Here is a 16,529-nt window from a genome sequence, read left to right on the forward strand (position 1 = left end):
ATAAAAATATAGGAATAGAAGGTAGAAATATATCAATATGTCCATGATTTTTCTGAAATCATTCTGAAATTAGACTAATCTGCTTGCCATCTGAATGTCAGTGTTTTCATATATACATTTAGTTTATACACGTTTACATACCCATTTCCTTTTTTTTAAATTTCAACTTTTATTTTAGTTAGGGGGGTACATGTGCAGATTCGTTACATGGGAATATTGTGTGATGCTGAGGTTTGAAGTATTAATCCTGTCACCCTGGTAGTGAGCACAGTACGCAACAGGTTTTTGGTTTGTTTGTTTTGTTTTTTGAGATGGAGTCTCACTCTGGTGCAGTGGTGTGATCTCAGCTCACTGCAACCTCCACCTCCCGGGTTCAAGTGATTCTTCTGCCTCAGCCTCTGGAGTAGCTGGGATTATAGGCACGTGCCACCACGCCCAGCTAATTTTTTGTATTTTTAGTAGAGATGGGGTTTCACCATGTTGGTCAGGCTGATCTTGATTCTTGATCTTGTGATCTTCCCTCCCTCGGCCTCCCAAAGTGCTGGAATTACAAGTGGGAGCCACTGAACCTGACCTTTTTTTTTTTTTTTTTTTGAGACAGAATCTTACTCTGTTGCCCAGGCTGGAGTGCAGTGGCGTGATCTCGGTTCACTGCAATCTCCGCCTCCCAGGTTCAAGTGATTCTCCTGCCTCAGCCTCCCGAGTAGCTGGGATTAGCACCTGGCTAAATTTTGTATTTTTAGTAGAGATGGGGTTTCACCTTGTTGACCAGGCTGGTCTTGAACTCCTGACCTCGGGTGATCCACCCACCTCGGCCTCCCAAAGGGCTGGGATTACAGGCATTAGCCACTAAGCCCAGCCTTAGCTCCCACTTACAAGTGAGAACATGCAGTATTTGGTTTTCTGTTCCTGCACTAATTTACTTAGGGTAATGGCCTCCAGTTCCATCCATGTTGCTGCAAAGGACATGATTTCATTCTTTTTTATGGCTGTGTAGTAGTCCATGATGTACCACACTTTCTTTATTCAATCTACCATTGATAGGTACCTGATACACAGAATTTTCTGGAAGCAGTTCTGTTTGTAATGATACTGTAGAGGATTAAAGATGAGTGCAATTTTTTTTTTTACATTCTTCCTGTTGAGAGGTGGGGATCTGTGTCTCTTCCCCTTAAACCTGAGCTGGTCTATGCCTACTTTGACCAATACAATACAGTAGAAGTAATACTGTACCTGTACCAGTCATAGCCTTTAAGAGGACTAGAAATGTCCACCTTGGCCTCTTGGAGCCCTGAATTGCCACATAAGAAGTCTGCTACCCTGAAGTGCCATGGTGGAATAGCTGTGTCAGGAGGGGAGAGGGAGGGAGTGAAGGGGATGTCTTAGGCAGCTTCCAGCTGTGATTTGCATCATCTCAGTCCAGCTGATGCTCCAGATATTGCAAAGCAGAGAGAGATGAACCTCCCTTCTGACTTCTTTGAATTCCTGACCCTCAGAATTGTGAGAATAATATCACAAGTCTAAATTGTTTTAATAACTAGGGTTGGGAGGAGTTTATTAAGCATCATTAGTTAACTGAGTTTTTGGAGTGTAGCGACAGTATCTGTGGACACCGTCTCAGGAACATGAGCTGTCATATCCCCTCCTCTTCCACTTCCCATTGCAACCAATAAAGGCTGTTCCTACTATAAAAAACAAAGAGAGAGAGAGAGGGAGAAAGAAGAAAAAACTCCCAAATCATTAACTAAAACAGATGTTTTCAGATCACCAACAATTACTTTAATTCATAAATGTATATACATAGATTACATAAAGAAATTAAGTACACATGTTGCATTTTAAAAATGTGTCTAGTAGGTTATTTGTACAAAATTAAAATGAAGAAAACATTGTAATGTTTTAAAAATTAGTTAATCATATATTTATTTATTTTTGAGATAGAGTTTTGCTCTTGTTGCCCAGGCTAGAGTGCAGTGGTATGGTATCGGCTGACCGCAACCTCTGTCTCCCAGGTTCAAGTGATTCTCCTGCCTCAGCCTCCCAAGTAGCTGGGATTACGGGCATGTGCCACCATGACCGGCTAATTTTGTATTTTTAGTAGAGACAGGGTTTCTCCATGTTGGTCAGGCTGGTCTCAAACTCCCAACCTCAAGTGATCTGCCCGCCTTGGCTTCCCAAAGTGCTGAGATTACAGGTGTGAGCCACCGTGCCCGGCCAATCATATATTCAATATTAAGACTTAAGGCTTTAGAAAAGTTATTATTTAAAAACTAACTGATATTGCTTCAAAAGTGATTAATTCACCATGGTATAATTAGCAAGAATGATGCATTTCATTTAAGTTGCAGAAAAAATTATGTGGATCCTTCCTAAGTATTTTCAGTTTTTAAAAAAATTTTTATTGCCACATCACAAGGAGTCAAGAGGATCCTTCCTAAGTTTCATATCCACATAAAAATGTGATGCCTATATAGTGACCAGAAATAATAACAATAAAAGTAGAGTCAGCTCTCTATCTTGGAAACAATTTTAATCTGAAAGCATCAGTCAGAGGAACCACATAAAAAGCCATATACTGATTTGTGGAAAAGTAATAACTTATTGGGCTGTTTCCAGGAGACACAGATTCTTGGTTTCTGAGTTCCTGAGCTGTTCACTCACTGTGCCAGAACAGCTGACTTCCCACAGCGTGTACTTGAGTATCTCAGCAACTGAGGACCGGAAGCGAGCTTGGAACTTCTTACTAATTAGGACATAAAGGATGGGGTTCAAGCAACTATTGAGGAATGCCAAACCAGTGGAGAGAGGGATTCCAGCCTGCATCACGTGGTGGGAATAGCTATTGTGGTGAATGGTGAGCTCCCAAATGCTAAACAGGTGATAAGGAGTCCAGCAAACCACAAAGGCCACAACCACAGCCAGAATTGTCCAGAAATGCCTACTGGAGATCAGGATGCTTCGCTTCTTCACCTTGAAGATGAGACACAAGTAGCAAATACTCATTGTTAGCAAAGGGAAGAGATAGCCGACAATAAATTTCACCCAGGTCAGAACATGGTGCCTGATCACAGTGAGGTCAGGATCATGCTTCTGAAAATTATTATAGCAAAGAGTGTGATTATTGAACTCCACAGTGTCCCGGAAGTATAGGGCAGGACCGCCAATTAGAGAAGCCAAAAGCCAGATGAATATAATGACAATCAGAGAGTTCTTGAGGGTTCGATGCCGATGAGATAAGACAGGATGGATCAAGTGGATATAGTGGTCCAGGCTGATCACCGTCAGGAAAAAAACACTGGCAAACATGTTCAACTGGGCAGTGAAGGAATTGGCTTTGCACAGCCAGATGCCAAAGGGCCAGTGGAAATTCATGACCACATAGGAGATGTACAGGGGCAGGAAGAGAAGAAAGATGAAATCCGCAATGGCTAGATTGAGGAACCACAGAGTGCTGACTGTTTTCTTCCACTTGAACCCCGTGAACCAAATAACAATGGCATTTCCTGGAATTCCCAGGACAAAAGATAAACAATATAACACCAGGGAGACCCAGTGAACAACTCCCAGCTGGACTTTTTCCTCCAAATCAGACTCCAGAGAGTAATAGTCTAGGGCATAGGAATAGTTTTCAAATTCTTCAAATAATGTTTCCTCCAAATCTTCCATGACCTTGCTAAATGGAGAATGAAGAAATCTGTAGAAGCAAATTAAAAAAAGAAAGAAAAAAATTTTTTTTTAAAAAATAAAAGTTCAGTGAATGATAAGGAACATGGAGATAAAAATATTTCAGGTTATGGACTAGACATAGTATTTTTTTTTTTCCTTTTTTTGAGATAGGGTCTCACTCTGTCGCCCAAGCTAGAGTGCAATGGCATGATTTTGGCTCACTGCAGCCCTGACCTCCTAGGCTCAAGTGCCTCCTACCTCAGCTTCCCCAGTAACTAGGACCACAGGTGCTCACGACCATGCCCAGCCAATTTAAAAATTTTTTTAGAGACAAGGTCTCACTATGTTGCCCAGGCTGGTCTTGAACTCCTGCACTCAAGTGATCTTCCTACCTCAGCCTCCCAAAGTGCTGGGATTACCGGCATGAGCAACTATGCCCAGCAAACACAGTATATTTTTTGATAGGACTTGTGGTTATACTCCATATGTTCAAGTCTTGGTGAGCCTCAGTTTCACTCTGATTATCATTCTCCCAGCATGAGAGTTCATTTCTGTAAATTATTTAGTAATTGGTAAATTAAAATGACAGACTACAGTTATAATTCTTCTGTTTGTAATGCTTGTAGGGCTGACTAGAGAGAATCTGACATTCAACAAGCATTTATTAGATTCCTATATGCATTATGATTTTATGACAAATGCAAAAGAAAACAGATTAATACTTACAGAGTGATAACTTCACAATCTGTATTTCAGCCAGGCACAGTGACTCACACCTGTAATCCCAGCACTTTGGGAGGCTGAGGCAGGGAGATCACTCGAGACCAGCCTGGAAAATATAGCAAAAATCTGTCTCTACAAAAAAAAATTTTTTTTTAAATAGCCACGTCTGGTGGCTCATACTGTAGTCCCAACTCAGGAGGCTGAGGCAAGAGGATTGCATGAGCCCAGGAGTTTGAGGCTGCAGTGAGCTATGATCAAGCCACTGCACTCCAGCCTGGGTAACAGAGCAGGACCCCACCTCAAAACAAAAAATTTTCCTGAAAAATCTGGATTTGTTGTTGCCCTGATTACTTAAACTCTAGATAAACAGTTCCAACTACTTCCTAATCAATCCACCTGCAGGTCACTGGAGATTTTTACCTGAGATTTTGCATCCAAGGATGTTTTCAGTCCATGTTTATGAAAGCAAACATAGTAATCAGAATTATATCAATATAGATGGCTTCTCATCCAAAAGGTGGCTTTTGGAGTAAATTTGATTATGACCACTTAATTTCTATCTTTCTATCTATCTATCTATCTATCTATCTATATAGAATTCTACAGAATGCAATTAAGCTTTATTTAAAATTTTACCTTATTGAAATAATTCTTTTCTATAATAATTTATGACAAAGATTAGATTTTTTTTTTTGAGACAGCCTCCTGTTTTTTATTTATTTATTTATTTTTGAGACAACCTCCTGTTACCAAGGCTGGAGTGCATGGCGTGATCTCGGCTCACTGTAGCCTCTGCTTCCTGGGCTCAAGCAATTCTCCTGCTTCAGCCTCCTGAGTAGTTGGGATTACAGATGCCTGCTACCATTCCTGGCTAATTTTTGTATTTTTAGTAGAGACAGGGTTTCATCATGTTGACCAGGCTGGTCTCGAACTCCTGATCTCAAGTGATCCACCCATCTCAGCCTCCCAAAGTGCTGGGATTACAGGTGTAAGCCAGAGTGTCTGGCCAAAGATTGTATTTATTAATCAGTTTTACTTTAATTTTTGCCCATACCAAATTTTGTCTCTTAGAATTTCTACCAAAGTAAGTTTTATTTTGTGCCCACCCCCCTGCCCGTTTTTTTTTTTTTTTTTTTTTTTTTTTTTTTTTGAGACGGAGTTTTGCTCTTGTTGACCAAGCTGGAGTGCAATGGCATGATCTCGGCTCACCTCAACCTCGCCTCCCAAGTTCAAGCAATTCTCCTGCCTCAGCCTCCTGAGTAGCTGAAATTACAGGCATGTGCCACCATGCCCGGCTAATTTTTGTATTTTTAGTAGAGACGCGGTTTCTCCATGTTGGTCAGGCTGGTGTCGAACTCCCAACTTCAGGTGATTCACCTGCCTCTGCCTCTCAAAGTGCTGGGATTACAGGTGAGCCACTGCATCCGGCCTTTTTTTTTTTTTTGAGACAGAGTCTTGCTTGTTGCCAGGCTGGAGTGCAGTGATGCCATCTCGGCTCATTGCAACCTCCACCTCCCGGGTTCAAGTGATTCTCCTGCCTCAGCCTCCAGGTATTTTTAGTAGAGACAGGGTTTCACCATGTTGTCCAGGATGGTCTGAATCTCTTGACCTCGTGATCCACCCACCTCAGCCTCCAAAAGTGCTGGGATTACAGTAATAAGCCACCCCACTCAGCCCCTCTGCCTTTTTTCTCATCAAGGCCAATTTTCTGGGTTAAGAAGACTTGAATGTCAGTTTTTCAATCAGCACAAAAGTGTACTGTGTGCAACTCTGTCTTCTTCCATTTTATTTTGTGCTATTTATATCTGTAGTATTTAAGATCAAGCAGAAAAAAGATTAATAGTTATATTCATTTCATGGAGCTACAATCATACATGAGGTAAATATGTAAAATTTTAGATTATAGTATAAAGAGGTCAAAACATCCTGTGTTGCTCACAGTCATCTCAAATTCAATTTGACTATCACTGAATTCATCATCCTACCTAAAACCTTCTGAGAAATCTAGCAGGGCATAATTAAAAAACAAAAGCAATTTATTCCCTTCCTCCCAACCCTAACCCAGCAACTTTTTGTTCTTCAATATTCAATTCAAATACCACCTTTCTTAGAAAATTTTCTGACTTACATTCCTGCAGATAATAATAATAATAATAATTAAAACAATTTACAATAAAATAATAGTCAATGTTATTGTGAATTTACTAGATGCCAGACATGCATGATCTAATTTGATCCTCATAAGAATCCTACATACACTTGTAATCCCAGTGCTTTGAGAGGCTAAGGCAGGAGGATTCCTTGAGCCTAGGAGTTTGGGACAAGCCTGGGCGACAAAGTGAGAAAAAAAAAAAAGATCTTACATTGTAGGTAACTACAGGTGACCCTTGAAAAACATGGGGGGTACCTAGAGGCGCTGACCCCACATACAGTAAAAAAATTTACATAAAGCTTTTCATCGTTATTGAGACATAGTCTCCCACTGTCACCCAGATCAGAGTGCAGGGACACAATCACAGCTCAATGCAGCCTCAAACTCTGAGGCTCAAGTGATTCTCCCACCTCAACCTCCCAAGTAGCTGGGACTACAGAATTACACCACCATGCCTGGCTGATATTTTATTTTTGTAGAGATAGGGTCTTGTTATGTTGCCCAGGTGGGTCTTGAACTCTTGGCCTTAAGTGATTCTCTTGCTTTAGCCTCCCAAAGTGCTGGAATTATAGGAGTGAGTCACTGTGCCCAGCCTATAATAATAATAATAATAATTATTATTATTATTATTATTTGGAGACAGTGTCTTGCCCTGTTGCCCAAGCTGGAGTGCAATGGCGCAATCTCAGCTCACTGTAACCTCCGCCTCCCGGGTTCAAGTGATTCTCCTGCCTCAGCCTCCCTAGTAGCTGGGATTACAGATGTCTGCCACCATGCCTTACTAATTTTTATATTTATAGTAGAGATGGGGTTTCACCTTCTTGGCCAGGCTGGTCTCGAACTCCTGACCTCAGGTGATCTGCCCGCCTTGGTCTCCCAAAATGTTGGGATTACAGGCGTGAGCCACCATGCCTGGCCTTATTATTATTATTATTATTATTATTATCATTATTACTGAGACCAACTCTCTCGCTCTGTTGGCCAGACTGGAGTGCAGTGGTGCGATCTTGGCTCACTGCAACTTCTGCCTCCTGGGTTCAAGAGATTCTCCTCCCTCAGCCTCCCAAGAAGCTGAGACTAAAGGCTTGTGCCACCATGCCTAATTTTTGTATTTTTAGTAGAGACAGGGTTTCACCATGTTGGCCAGGCTGGTCTTGATCTCCTGACCTCAAATAATCTGCCCATCTCAGCCTCCCAAAGTGCTGGAATTACAGGCGTGAGCCACCACGCCTGGCCCTATTTCTTTTTTTTTAGAAACGAGTATCACTATGTTGCCCAGGCTGAACTCAAATTCCTGAGCTCAAGGGTTCTTCCTGACTCAGCCTCCTCAGTAGCAGAGACTACAGGAACACACCACCAAACTTGACTTGCATATAACTTTTGACTCCCTCAAAACTTAATTATTAATAGCCTTCTGTTGATCAAAAGCCTTACTAATGGCATAAAGCATCAATTAACACATATTTTGTATGTTTTATGTACTATATACTGTATTCTTGCAACAAAGTAAGCTAGAGAAAAGAAAATGTTATTAGGAAATCATAAGGGGCTAAGAGCAGTGGCTCTTGCCTATAATCCCAGCACTTTGGGAGGCCTAGGTGGGTGGATCACCTGAGGTCAGAAGCTCAAGACCAGCCTAACCAACATGATGAAACCCTGTCTCTACTAAACATACAAAATTAGCTGGGTATGGTGGTACATGCCTGTAATCCCAGCTGCTTGGGAAGCTGAGACAGGAGAATTGCTTGAACCTGGGAGGTGGAGGTTGTAGTGAGCCGAGATCGTACCATTGCACTCCAGCCTGGGCAACAAGAGCAAAACTCCATCTCAATTTAAAAAAAAAAAAAGGAAATCACAAGGAAGAAAACATGTATTTACTAGTCATTAAGTGCAAGTAGACCATCATGAAGGGCTTCATCCTCATCATCTTCACAACAAGTAGGTTGAAGATGAGGAAGAAGATGGGTGGGTCTTGCTGTCTCGGGGTGGTAGGGGCAGAGGGAAAAAAATCTATGCCTAAGTGAATCTGCACAGTTGAAACCCATGTTGTTCAAGGGTCAACTGTACTATTATTGGTCTCATTTATAAGAAACAACACTGAAGCTTATAGCAGCTTAGTAACTTACTCAAGATCACACAACCTGCAATTGCAGAGTCAGGATCTAAAGTCAGATCTGTTGGACCCATGGCCTGAGCTCTTAACCACGACAGCATTCCCCTCTTCTGTCATACTTGTCGTATCACACTTAACACATTATGTTGTCATTAATTTATTTTTATTTATTTATTTATTTATTTAATTTTTTTTTTTTTTGAGGCGGAGTCTCGCTCTGTTGCCCCGGCTGGAGTGCAGTGGCCAGATCTCGGCTCACTGCAAGCTCCGCCTCCTGGATTTACGCCATTCTCCTGCCTCAGCCTCCTGAGTAGCTGGGACTACAGGCACCCCCAACCTCGCCCGGCTAGTTTTTTGTACTTTTTAGTAGAGACGGAGTTTCACTGTGTTAGCCAGGATGGTCTCGATCTCCTGACCTCGTGATCCGCCCATCTCGGCCTCCCAAAGTGCTGGGATTACAGGCTTGAGCCACCACGCCCGGCCGATTAATTTATTTTTAATTTCTCCCCTAATAGACTATGAACTCTTTGAGAATAAGGACTGTCATTGCTGTACCCCCAGTGCCTTGTATATCTTAATATATCACAGGTGATTAACAGATGCTTAATAAATGATTGGCTCCCATTCCAAACCAAAGATAATTTTAAAACTTTAAGTGAGATTTTGTGAGTTCACCCCTATGTCAGTGTCACTGCCAGACTCTCTCTAACCTTGACCCACAGTTCTGGTTGTTTTTTTTGGTTTTTTTTTTTGAGATGGAGTCTCACTCTGTCACCTAGGCTGGAGTGCAGTGGCGTGATCTGGGCTCACTGCAACCATCACCCCCCGAGTTCAAGCGATTCTCCTGCCTCAGCCTCCCGAGTAGTTGGGATTACAACTGCCACCGCGCCCGGCTAATTTTTTTTTTTTTTTTTGTATTTTTAGCAGAGACAGAGTTTCACCATCTTGGCCAGGCTGGTCTTGAACTCCTGACCTCGTGATCCACCCACCTCGGCCTCCCAAAGTGCTGGGATTACAGGAGTGAGCCACCGTGCCTGGAAAACCCACAGTTCTATCACTAGGATCTTGGCTTATTCCTCGACACCAAATCCCTTCCTTCGCGGGTCCCACTCCAGTGAGCAAGAATTGGCTCCTGTGGTGGTGCCCCATTCTTTCAGGCCTGGGCTCTCACTCTGCCCTCTCACTCACTCCTTCTGGTGACTGACTCTCCCCAGTGTCAGATCCTTGCCAGCTTAGTCTAAAACTTTGTCTTTTCTGTGTACTAGGACATCCTTACCTTCCAGGTGCCTATGATCTGTTCCTTTAGGCTATTAGCAATTCAGAAGCCATATGGCCTATGGGGTGGTCTGAATCACCTTATAAAACCCTAAACAGAATCTCATTCCCCAAACAAAGAAAAGCCCATGGAAGACCCCTAATAGCTTCTAACCACTATCCTCACCAAAAGTCAGGAGCCTCCCCTTCCAATGTCATTACTGACCCTGCTGGGACAGTGTGATCACCTCAGGGCCTGTTGAAGGCAAACATCTTCTTCTGCATTCTGTTGGGGAAGGGGGTTGGAGGGTGGGATAGTGGTATGTTTACATGTGTGTGCGTATGCCTTGAGGATGAGTGATCTATCTGAACAGAACAACTTCAAACAGAAAGCCCTGCACCAGAAAGGTTCTAATCTTCCAGGAAGCAGATGAATACATTAGATTTAAGGTGTAGTTCAGGCTTGGAGAAAAAGCTTCAAGAACAGCTGGTTGATGCTCACCTGAATCTTTTATGGGAAACAGGAGCTTAGGAATTCCCCTAAGACTTACAGCAGATGTTTTTGTGTGATGGTGATGGTGAGGGGTAGGGATAGAGTGGAGAAAAGAGAGACAGCAGAACTTAGCAACTGTCCTACTGAATCCTTGAGTGGACACAGTTAACTTTTGAAGACATATTCTTGTTTACCTATTATACTATGTTTGGCTATTGCTTTACAGTTTTCAGGTACTTCCCGATCTAAGTAAGTTTCCAGACCTCATTTAGACCTTTCCAAATATCTAGAGACTAAATGTATTCATTTCCTAGGGCTGCAGTAACAAAGCACCAGAAACTGCTTGGCCTAAGACAACAGAAATGTACTGTCTCACAGTCTGGAGGCTAAGTCTGAAATCAAGGTTGTTTCCTTCTGAGGGCTGTCCTGGAAAATCTTTTCCATGCCTCTTGCCTAGCTTCTTGTGGTTTGCTGGCAAACATTGGCTTTCCTTGGCTTGGACACGTGTTACACTGATCTCTGCCTACATCTTCACATAGCATTCTCCCTGTGTGACTCTGTGTCTAAATCTCCCCTTTATATAAAGACAGCCGTCATTTTGGATTAGGGCCCACCCTTACCTCATTCTATTTTCTATTCTATTGCCTCTGTAAAGACCCCATTTCTCTCTCTCTCTTTTTTTAAATTTTTATATATTTTTTTATTTTTTATTTTTTTAGACAGGGTTTCGCTCTTGTTGCCTAGGCTGGAGTGCAGTGGCATGATCTTGGCTCACTGCAACCTCCATCTCCTGGGTTCAAGCGATTCTCCTGCCTCAGCCTCCTGAGTAGCTGGGACTACAGGGGTGCGCCACCACATCTGGCTAATTTTTATATTTTTAGTAGAGATGGGGTTTCACTATGTTGGCCAGGCTGGTCTCGAACTCCTGACCTCGTGATCTGGCTGCCTCAGCCTCCCAAAGTGCTGGGATTACAGGCATAATCCACTGTACCCAACCTAGACCCCATTTCAAATAAGGTCACAGTCTGAGGTAATGGGGGTTAGGACTTCAACTTATCTTTTTTTGGTGGGGGAGGAGAGTTACCATTCAACCCATAAGACTAACTCAGGAGTGGCAACCACCATTTTTGAATCCCGATCACTCATTCATTCAGTCAATATTTGGTGTGCTCACATTGTTCAGGCACTACTCTACCTGACTGAGATACTTCACTAAATAAGACAATTATTTCTTCCCTCTTAGATTTTATATTTACCAGGTAGGGATAGATAGTAAAAAAGTAACTAAAATTACATAGTATATTAAAATACGGTAAATGCTATAGAAAGATGAAAAAATTGAACAAGATAAAGGGATTAGAAGGTGGTTTTAACTTTCTTTCTTTCTTTCTTTTCTTTAAGACAGATTCTTGCTCTGTTGCCTAGGCTGGAGTGCAGTGGCATGATCTCAACTCACTGCAGCCGTGGCATCCTGGGTTCCAGTGATTCTCCTGCCTCGGCCTCCGAGTAGCTGGGGTTACAGGCATGAGCCACCACAGCCAGCTAATTTTCATATTTTTAGTACAGATGGGGTTTCATCATGTTGGCCAGGCTGGTCTCAAACTCCTGACTTCAAGTGATCTGCCTACCTCAGCATCCCAAATGCTAGGATTACAGGCTTGAGCCATTGCACCCAGTCTGGTTTTAATTTTCAATAAGGTGGTCTGAGAAGGACTCGTTGAGAAAATAACAGCAAAGGCTTGATGGAGGTGAGGGAATTAGTCGTGGATATTTCCAGCAAGAGTGTTCCAGGCACTCTTGCTATGGCAGAAGTGTGTCTAACATATTCTAGAAGCAATAAGGATGCCAGTCTGTCTAGGATAGAATGAGAAAACCAAGCAAGAGGAAGATGAGAAGGAAAAAATTCAACAAGAACGTAGGAGGTTACATCATATAGATGCTTGTCAGCCTTTGAAGGATTTTTGCAAAGGGAAAAAGCAATCTGATTTTTATTATAGAAAGATCCCTCTTTCTGCTCTGTTGAGAATAGACTGTTAGGTATAATGGTGGGGCAAACAAGTAAGAAATAGGCAGACCAGATGGAAAATTATTGCAATAATCCTGGCCAGAGATGACAGTGGCTTGGAATAGGTGGTAGCAGTGAAGGTGATGGGAAATGATTAGATTCTAGGTATATTTTGAAGATAGAACCAACAGTTTTCTTGAAGTCAAATATAACCCCCAGACATTGGAGCCTTCTGTACCAGAGTCCAAGGACTTCTACATCCCCTTTCCTCCTCTTCTCGTGGGCTAGAATATAGATGCAGTGATGAGCCACCTTGCACCATATAAATGAAGAAAACATGGTTTTTCATTAATAGAAGTTTGGGCCCCTGGGTGACCTCATGGAACAGAGCTGCCCTACTTTTCTGGACCACTTCCTTTGGATTACTAAGTGAAAATATTCTCCTGGAATCCTTTTGGGCTATTTATTTTTTTCTTACAAAACTGAGTGGGTCTGTGGAAGGGGCTTTTTTTTTTTTTTTTTAAACGGGGTCTCACACTGTCTCCCAGGCTGGAGTACAGTGGCCGGATCTCAGCTCACTGCAAGCTCCGCCTCCCAGGTTCATTCCATTCTCCTGCCTCAGCCTCCAGAGTAGCTGGGACTACAGGTGCCCACCACCACGCCCACCTAATTTTTTATATTTTTAGTAGAGACAGGGTTTCACTGTGTTAGCTAGGATGGTCTCAATCTCCTGACCTCGTGATCCGCCCATCTCAGCCTCCCAAAGTGCTGGGATTACAGGCCTGAGCCACCGCACCAGGCTGGAATGGGCTTTTGTTAAAGCAGCTGAACCTGTATCCTAACTAATATAACTTCTCTAGGCCCTGCCTTTGAGCACTGTGGTGGAGCCCTGGCAGTGCTCACCTCCTGTGACAAGATGTTATAAGAAGTCTTTGAGGTAGGAGCTATTTCTCACAATGGTTATGGCTTCAGAAGCTCACTGGAGGAGGCAGAGGGGAGCTTCCCTTAGAGGGGACAGAAAGGGAAAGAAGCTGGTCTTAGGAGGAGGAACTCTTACCCCAGCATGGTTAGGGAGGTATTTAGGAAATCCCCTTTTTAGCCATGAAGACTTAACATGAAGGAGGTTTTGCAGTTGACTATGGTGGGTTAAAGAAGTGCTGCTGGTAAGACTCTGCTGCCTTTTTTTCTGCTGCCTTTTTTTTTTTTTTTTTTTTTTAAGACAGGGGTTTTGCTCTGTCACCCAGACTGGAGAGCAGTGGCAGAATCATAGCTCACTAGGCAGTAACCCAGTTACCCTGATTAGAGAATGAAGTAGGCCAGGCACAGGGGCCCACACCTGTAATGCTAGCACTTTTGGAGGCTGAGGCGAGGGCACTGCTTGAGCCCAGGAGTTCAAGACTAGCCTGGGCAACATAGGGAAGATCCTGCCTCTATGAAAATAAGAATACATTTTTTTCCAGAAAAGAGAATGAAGGCCAAGCCTGGTGGCTCATGTCCGTAATCTCAGCACTTTGGGAGGCCAAGACGGGCAGATCACTTGAAGTCAGGAGTTCGAGACCAGGCTGGCCAACATGGCAAAACCCTGTCTCTACTAAAAACACAAAAATTAGCCAGGTGCAGTAAGGCAGAGGTTGCAGTGAGCTGAGATCACACCACTGCACTCAAGTCTGGCAACAGAATGAGACTCCATTTCAAAATATAAAATAAAAAAAGAATGAAGTAGAAGTGGGTGAGGTGTCTGCTAAGTTATACTTTGAACTAGAAACATGGTTGAGTGTAACTTTGGGGCAGAGCACAGCTTACAGGTAGGAACTGACAGACCCAATCTGTGGAGATTAGAGGGTGAAAATGAACTGTGTAATAATGCAATCTCAAAGTAATATCGGTGCTTTCAAAGGCAAAATGTGTTTACAAAGAAAGCTTACTACCTTGAGCATTTCTGCCAACTTAAAGGGCCTATAGAGATGTTTCTTTAAATTATTAAAAAGTGGTATTACACTGTATAATCAATCATGTCGTGTCGTAGTTCCCTGTTTATTTTTGGTGGGATAAGAGACAAAGGACAAAAAGAGACACAAAAAGAAAATGGGGGAAATTTTTCCTCAATTTAGCCGTGTGAAGATATACATATATACATGCACACACATATATACATATGCATATATACAAATAGTTTCTGAGGGCTGATGGGAGGATGTGAATGAAGGATCAGAGGTAAATAGGAGGGATGTCTGGGCTATAGAAAGAGGCTGTGGTGGGCAGTAATCAGAAATGAAGACAGATAGTAGGTGGATATTAGGTCTCTTTTTTTTTTAATTTTTGAGACAGAGTCTCTTTCTGTCATTCAGCCTGGAGTGGAGTGGTGCAGTCTCAGCTCACTGCAACCTCCACCTCCCAGATTCAAGCAATTCTCACTCGAGAATCAAGTATGAAAAATCAAGTGATTTTTGTTCCTCAGCCTCCCAAGTAGCTGGGATAACAGGCATGTGCCACCACACCCGGCTAATTTTTGTATTTGTAGTAGAGACAGGGTTTTGCCATGTTGGACAGGCTGGCCTTGAACTCCCGACCTCAAGTGCTCCACCCCCTTTGACCTCCCAAAGTGCTGGGATTACAGGTGTGAGCCACCACACCCGGCAGCATTAGGTCTTTAAATCCAGGTTTAAAATAAACAGGATCATTAAACAGGCAGGATCAAGTGGTCTTGGTCGGCAGTGACTTTCCATTGAGATGTCCATGTAGTCTTCTCAGTTTGGAAGAGCACAATAACAAAGCCAGGATGAGGCTTTTCAACTTGACAGAAAAGAGGAAATAGCTACTGTATTTGTCTTAAACCATAGGTGCTGCTGAAAGGCACATAAATAATTCTGACTGAAATAAAGACTAATAGAGGTCTCTATGAGCATAAAAAGTTTGTGTAGCCACTTAACCGCCAAGCTGTACTGTGAACAGGGATATATGTAGGGCCTCCCAAGTCTATTAGAAGTGTGTGAAAAATGCTTGGTGTGAAGCAAGGTTCAGAGAACCTCCCTGAAGCCTCTGGTTTAAGTTCCATAGAAAGTGAAGGGACATATTTACTGCAGGGATTCAGCTGCTTTGAGGACCCACGTTATCACATTCCTAGGTTACTTCTACCTAGATACTCAAATGGCAAATTGTGTGCTTGTGGAGTATAGAACTACCTATTGAATTAAACAATCTGGTGTCTGATCTATTCAGATTTAATAGATGGCAAAGCTGAAAGTCTTTTCTAAATAAATAAATTTTACTGCAAGAGGTCTGGCAGAAAGTGTAATAATAAACAGTCTATAAAATCCAGATGATTTTGGGGAAGGACACCTGGTAGGGGTCTGTAACATTAAACTTTTAAGTGTGGCTTTCAACAAGGCTTGGCTATAGAGGGAAACATTTTGTTCATCTACCTTGACAAAACACAAAGATTCCTTCTGGCAGAACATTTGGTGAATGAAGAGAGGTTTAATTTTGTTCTGTATTGTTGAGTTAGATGGGTTTTCATGGACCACTGCAAAAAATGTACACTTCACAGACTCTTAAGGCAGTTTAGGCTCTAAGCTGGTTTGAACAGAGAGAAGGACTTGATATTGTGAACTTTGTCTACGTAGGTTGCCTGTGTAGAGTTCTCCACACACTCTGGTAAAAAGAAATCAAGCTCTGAATATGTCTCCTGTTAACACCACAGCGGCTGTTGGGGGAACATGTATTTTGCTTCTGACTAGATAACAGGAAAGAATAGAAAAGGCAGGGAGCAGTGGCTCACGCCTGTGATCCCAGCACTTTGAGAGGCTGAGGCAGGCGGATCACTTGAGTCAGGAGTTCAAGACCAGCCTGGCCAACATGGTGAAACCCGTCTCTACTAAAGATACAAAAATTAGCCGGGTGTGGTGGTGCGTGCCTGTCCCAGCTACTCAGGAGACTGAGGGAGGAGAATTGCTTGAACTTGGGAGGTGGAGGTTGCAGTGAGCCAAGATGGTGCCACTGCACTCCAGCCTGGGCAATAGAGTGAGAACTTCATTTAAAAAAAAAAAAAAAAAAAAGAATGAATAGAAAGAATTGATGGACACAAGAGAGAAATTCTCCAGTGAAAACCACAGATCCATGACCT

General features: G+C 42.6%; 1 protein-coding gene across 2 annotated transcripts in view; it reads right to left on the reverse strand.

Moving 5' to 3' along the window:
• Positions 1–1,761: 1,761 nt before the first annotated feature.
• The window catches only part of CMKLR2 (chemerin chemokine-like receptor 2), a 43,859-nt gene continuing 29,091 nt past the window's right edge, over positions 1,762–16,529 (reverse strand). The window contains exons 2-3 of one of the 2 annotated variants that reach the window (XM_007965978.3): positions 4,393–4,495; positions 1,762–3,694 (exon numbers count right to left, since the gene is read on the reverse strand). In XM_007965978.3, the coding sequence (XP_007964169.1) occupies positions 2,599–3,666 (1,068 nt within the window). In that variant the 5' untranslated portion in view covers positions 3,667–3,694; positions 4,393–4,495 and the 3' untranslated portion in view covers positions 1,762–2,598. The remainder of the gene's footprint in view (positions 3,695–4,392; positions 4,496–16,529) is intronic. The other variant, XM_038001682.2, reaches the window with a different exon arrangement.

The sequence above is a fragment of the Chlorocebus sabaeus genome, chromosome 10, assembly GCF_047675955.1.
Source record: "Chlorocebus sabaeus isolate Y175 chromosome 10, mChlSab1.0.hap1, whole genome shotgun sequence".
NCBI classification, from domain to species: domain Eukaryota; kingdom Metazoa; phylum Chordata; class Mammalia; order Primates; family Cercopithecidae; genus Chlorocebus; species Chlorocebus sabaeus.